General features: G+C 34.6%; 1 protein-coding gene across 1 annotated transcript; it reads right to left on the bottom strand.

The window, feature by feature from the left end:
• Nucleotides 1-2,177: 2,177 nt before the first annotated feature.
• Nucleotides 2,178-4,646, bottom strand: LOC103460756 (perlucin-like protein). Its single transcript, XM_008403057.2, has 9 exons — nt 4,408-4,646; nt 4,251-4,301; nt 3,921-3,962; nt 3,799-3,840; nt 3,682-3,723; nt 2,971-3,080; nt 2,754-2,888; nt 2,563-2,671; nt 2,178-2,397 (listed from the first exon to the last, which is right to left on the bottom strand). The coding sequence occupies exons 1-9, from the start codon at nt 4,466-4,468 to the stop codon at nt 2,330-2,332; spliced, it is 660 nt and encodes a 219-aa protein (XP_008401279.1). The 5' UTR covers nt 4,469-4,646; the 3' UTR covers nt 2,178-2,329.
• Between the last annotated feature and the right edge of the window lie 1,757 nt (nt 4,647-6,403).

Raw genomic sequence — 6,403 nt, 5'->3', positions numbered from 1 at the left:
GATTTTCCTGCTCTTACATTGAGGATTCATCAGCCTCTTGGATAACCTGAAGAATCTAAATTTTATTGTACAGCTTTACAGTATGGCTGCTCCTGTGAGGAAACATGTGGAATGAATGAAATGAGTCAAACATCCAACCTGTTGTTCATGATGGATGTCATAAACATCAGACTCTTTGATAAACCAGACTTGTTTCATAAGATAGAAATAGTATCTTCTGCTGTCATCTCTTAGTTTTATTATTTTTTCAGTATCATAATTATATCTTCTTTTTGTMTTCAAGCATGATTTCAATKATCTTACTTGTGAAAAGTCACTACGACTGAAGCTGCTTTTCATTTTTGTATAAGGTGAAATAAATGAACAAATTCCATATTTGAACTGATGCAWTCTGAAACAAGTCCACTAGATYATGAACAACTGTGGCAAGAATATCCCTGAGAGTTTCTGAATGTGTATTACTTGGAACATCGATTTGTTCTTGTTTGGACTGCAACTTTAATGCAATGTGGAGTTTTTTGTTTGTTAACTTTAAAACATTTGAAAGTGGTTTCATTTTTAGTTTACCAGCTGCTTTGAAAATCTATGTAATTGATATGAAGTCAACTAGAATTTAACTTAAACCAAATTATCATTTCACATCATAAATCCAAGTCGTCCTCATGTAGCTGATCAAACTGTTTTTACTCACATTATCAAATTAAAGTAACCACTCATTTCAAGTAAGCAGAATTAAATTCTTGATTCAACATGGTGTCTTACAATGCATTTTAGTACACRCATTAACGTGTGATGCATTAACATAAAATATTATTACTGTTTTTGGATTAGATTGAATAATGACACCCAAACTGAACARTAGAAAGGCACAGAGGCCAATCAGCAAATGTTCATGTCAGTGATGATGCAATGCAGGAAACAAAAGCATGTTGCTAAGCTCCCTGGGAAATATGGTAGCAGATCCACTTGCAGTAACTGGTAAAATACAACCTAAACATGAAAATGCTTCTACAGGCGTAAGAGTCAACATCTGCACAAAAAGCTGAAATGCTGTACTGAAAAGTCGCTAAATATTGAAAAAATGTTTCTAAGTTGGCCAAAGTTCTCTGCNATTAGAACAAGAGGTCAAATATATCTGCAGAGTGTGCATCGGCATTTGTCTACAAAGTATTAAAAAGTATATATACTAAATAGGTCACCAAATGCTTAAAATGTGACTGAGCAGATGAAGGACTGTCAGGGAACAACAGAGATGCAGAKAATCTAACTATGGGAGTAACACTAGAAAATAATCAAACATTCAAAACTCAAATACCAAAATGATCGACCTAAACTTAAAGTCCTACAGGTGACAGAACATAATTTTGGGGTTGTGTATGAGTGCTAGAAGCAGATTTAAGTTTTTGTTTTTCTTTTTACTTAAAGAATTAATCAATCATATTGAATATGAAGAATCATTTTTATATTAATTTTAGTGTTTATAAATGTGGACAGGCAGGAAAAATCAGCAGCTCCATCATCAGTCTTTGATATCACAAGAGTCCCAACAGTGACACCAAGTGGTTGTGATGGTCAAATGTTTCTGCATCACTTTCAAAGCCATCAGTGAAGCTGAATGGATCGACTTGATCTCCTCAGTGATGTCAGTTTATCAATATGAACAAAAAAAGMGGAAATTTTTGTGATTTTCTGTGTTGTGCATCATAGAAACCTATTTAATTATCGTGTTTTTCCCCTTCCTTTTATGAAATAAAAATTATTCTCAAGCCTTGTTTAACCTGCTTAGTACAACTCTCATAGTAATGTCTCTCATCTATTGGTTGCTGGGTTAGATGAATAGATAATTAATCAATAAATTTCATTTATAAAGCATCCTTCATTCTAAAAGCAGCTCAAAGTGCTTTTCAGATCAATAAAAACAAAACACACAATTACCCACCCATGTCAGATTTTTCAGTAACTTTTTGTAAATTCATTGAGGTCTACTGCAGTTCTTGGAATGCTCTTCATATATGATCGTTTGGGGAAAGGAAAAGGCTGCCACAAGTAAATAAATTACATTTCTTTTTTGGATAACCGATTTTATGTAGAATTATGTAGAAATAATAAATAACACTGGTTTACACATTAAACATTTTCATTTATTGTAACATTTGATCAAACAATCTGACAAATGGATTTAAATTTAATATCTGCATTTTGGAATACAGTTTTTCAGTCATCATTGCATATTTTTCTTATATACAGTGTAATAATGCTTATATGCAGTGCATATGAGTGTTACTACCAACACTGACCCAACACTTGGTCATTTCTAGACAAATAGTCATCAGAAGTTTCTGACACAGATAAATGGTCTCTGAAAGTGACACTGCGCATCGTCCCAGCATCTGTGCCCTGCAGGAAAACAAACAAAAACACGTTGAATCGTAGAAACATCGGAAGCCCAAAATGTGGAAACAACTAGTAAGTTTAAGAGCCTGGTCATCTCAGCAATTAATTTTGTAACTGTTAATCTTTACAATTAGCATCTCCACACCCAGATGAGGTCATTTCACTTACGACTGTAGTTAATCTGTAAACAGTCCTGATCGAAGAAGTTGTTGGGTTCAAATCGACACCAGTTACTGTAGCGAAAAGGGCTTCCGTCCACCCAGCGCCAGCGGCCGTCCTGCAAGGTAAAGCCGTCTGAGTAAAACATTTAAATGTATTTTTCTGAAGGGCTGACCCATGAGGTACACATGTGAGATTACCCATTGTATGTCATTGCCTCCAATCCAGACTGCAGTATGCCCCCGTCCTGCAGCCATTATCATCCTCACAAGCTGATTATTCACCTCGTAGTCCTGGATTGATGCAAGGTTTGCTTGTATGGACCTGCAGTTCCCCTGCAGTGGAGACAAGGAGAGCTGCTACACCAATACAGGAAGGAGATGCTTTGAAATAAAAGCAAATTTAATCAAAGATCACCTGAGCTCTATGCCAAGTGGCACCAAAAGGAAAGACGTGGTAGCAGCGACCTTTGACCTGGGTCCAGCCAGAAGAACAGGATCCTGAACGTTGCACTGTTCCATTCAGAGCTGAAAACAAAAAAAGTCTCAGATAAATGATTATAATATTCAACTGGTGATATTTATTTCTGTGCTGCTGGGACAAAAAGGTCGAGGAAAAAATCAACTCAGCTGTTTCTGAAAAAAGAGGGAACTGGAAAAACCTTCATCCAGTCTTCATAAAATCAGCAGTCACTGCTTCTGATATAAATGCATGTGAATATTTCACGCCATAAAAGACATGAAAATATGCATAGACACAAAAACTGAACCTTAACTGTGGTAAAAAAAAGTTTTCATATATAATTTTGCTTCCTGACAAAAGTCTCAATCTGTTTTAGGTTTGAAGGACAGAGTCGCCACTCTGCAATGTTCAGATGTTTACAACTCCAACAACACTACGATTAGGGCTAATGAAGCTTAAGAATAGACTAGTGATTGTTTTATCATCATCTGTTTTTGATGTTTTTAGTTATTTTTATGTTATTCACTTGCTAGAGAGCCTCTTCAGGAAGGAAGCTGAACTTTCTGGGTATATTTTACGGCCAGGTGTCTTGGTTGAAACTCTATTGTTCCCCTAATTTGCTGCTAAACAAACCCTAGCCAACAGTAAGGACAAAGATAAACTCACCCTTCAGGTAAACTTCTTCATCCACAGGTTCAAAGGCTGGTTCTGAGAAAAACACGAGGATAGAGGAGGATGAACATTTCTGCATTTTTTAATGAAGCATATGAAAAAAGCACCAACCTGCCCAGTTTCCAGGTTCCTCTTCATTAAGAGCCAAATTGTCTGTAAAAGTTTTCATGTTAAATTCATTTTGTTGTGTGTTTACAGAATTTAACGCTTATAATTGGCAAACATAAACTTACCTTCTGGAAAAGAATCCTCAGTGTCAGGATTTTCTCTGGTGTCTGGATACAATTCATATTTTTAATATTAATACTATGTAGAACAAAAAAATATGACCAAACTAAGAATATACAACTACAATTCAGTGTATTTTTTTATGATCGATATCAGGTATATTTTACAAAACTTGTCTGATTTGCTTTCCAGAAGACATAATCAACTGGAATTGAACTGAAATATGTTTAAACTGTTCAAATTAAGACAGAGAAGACTCGCTAATTAAAGACAGAAGTATAGAAACACATCTGGAAGACATAAAAAATGACAAATCTGATGGAAAACAGTCTCACCTTCTGGAAGAGCTTCATCGCTCTCAGCCACATCCGTGGTATCTGGAAGAGCTGCGTTAAACATAGCAATGAAATGACAGTTTGAAATGTAAAAAATCTTGTAATTTAACATTAAACTGAAGGTGGGAGTAATATTTGCATACAAACACAAACTCACCAGCAGGTTGACTCAAAGCCAACGTGGCACAAAGCAGCAGCAGCAGACTCAGAGCCTTCATGGCTTTGGTGATGCAGGTTGAAGACACTAAAAAGTTCAATATGGAGATATGAGAAGTTAATTTCGACCAATCACGCCACAGGATACTCTGAAGTTCCCCAGGTTGCAGTCAGCCTGCAGGTTGAATGTGCTGCACCAGTAAAACTTCGGCTCTTATATTCGGTTCCTTCCAGCCTCAAAACAAGGAAGCTGGCACCTGCATTTCAGAAAAAACATTCCCCCTCTTCATTTCTTATCTTTTGAACAAACATTGTTTTCATCTATCAGTTACCAAAGTCCAAGTGTGGTTTTTATAACATGCTTCGTGCCAACTTTTTATACTACAACACTTTATTTTTCAGAGGTGATCATATAATTACTACTTAAAAGGTTAGTTGATGAAAATTTACATTGAATTGAAATGTAATCATATTAAATATTACATGTCCACAGCTCAGATCTCCATAACTGGATCCATGACTTCACTGACTGTCTCATTAATGTCACCTGTTCCAGATCGACTGCAGATGTTTAATCCTGATAAAAAGGGTTATTATCAAACTTCCTCATCACATGAACTGAACATTGTAACAATACGTGACTTAAGTCTTTAAAGGTGCAACACCTGAAATCGGGAACTAATTTTTCTCTTTCTAAATTCGTATCAAATGTTTGTTGACACATATTTCATACATTTACAAATGATTCATGTCCTAAAATCTGTTGATTCTCTGATAACTCATAAAAATGGACAGTTTAAGTGAAAAACAAAAAAATATTATTGCATCAATTAGTCATGTTTAATACATTTTTAAAGTCAATCAAGTTCTTATGTTTGAAGAACATTCCAATATTTAATATTTAAAGTAGCATTTACATTTTGCATCTTTTGATTCTTTTGTTTTCAGCTCAGTCACACAAGACAACAACATGTAACTGTGTTGATGCATATTATCATACATTCATTATAAATGGCCAAATTAACAGAATATTGAACAAAAGCAGGACATAAAAATGAGCTTTTTATGTATTTTAAACCGGTGTCACTGTGAATATCTCTGATTCCTCTGAAATGATACAATCAAATCTTTTCTACATGATCTCATCAGTGCATCAGATGCAAACTTTAGATTTTATGTCTTCATTGCATCCAGAAAGTTTACAGCTTAAGTGCTGGATGCCTGAATATTTAAGATAAAACATGTTATAAACTGAAAGTACAGCCATCATCCGGAACCTCCTGTCTGACCTCGGGGAAAAAGAAAAACCCTCCACAGGGAAATAAATAACATTTCCTTGACTGATAACAGATTTTATGTTTACTGTGTAAACACTGGTTTACACATTAAACATTTGTGTTTATTGAAACTTTTGATCAAACAATCTGACAAATGAGTTTGTTTGTTTTTGCCTCGAGTATCTGTACTTTAGTATATTTTTATTTTATGAAATGGATTCTTGCTTTGTTTTTCTTTTCATGGGAATAAAAATCACTAATTACTGAATGAATAGAGCAGCATAAACAAACCCGCCTTACCTCAACAAGTCAATAATCTGTCCTCATTTCTGCTTTATTTAGAACAGATGAGGTGTTTATAACACATTAAACTTAACAGTGGAAGGAAACTTTTATTTATTAGGTTTTTCACAGATTATATCTCTTATTTTACCACCAGGACAGTTTACCAAATCTGCAAGAAACATATTGTTTTATAAAAGATGCCTGATGCAGCTTTAAGAGTGTATTGAGAGTAATAACTATGAGTTTACAACTGTAACTTGTTACTGTAAGTAATAATGTGTACTTAATTATTCTAGTTAAGTAAAGGGTAAATGAATAAATGAAGGTAATAATGCTTACAATGCATTAATTATCTCAGCATGTTGTTAGTATTTATATTTAGGTCATCTAATACAATTAAACATCTGTTATCTCAGGAGTTCAGGGTTTGGACTT

The sequence above is a fragment of the Poecilia reticulata genome, unplaced genomic scaffold (assembly GCF_000633615.1).
Source record: "Poecilia reticulata strain Guanapo unplaced genomic scaffold, Guppy_female_1.0+MT scaffold_284, whole genome shotgun sequence".
Taxonomy (NCBI): domain Eukaryota; kingdom Metazoa; phylum Chordata; class Actinopteri; order Cyprinodontiformes; family Poeciliidae; genus Poecilia; species Poecilia reticulata.
Note: the sequence above shows the minus strand (reverse complement) of the source record. Positions and strands in the feature narration are given on the sequence as shown.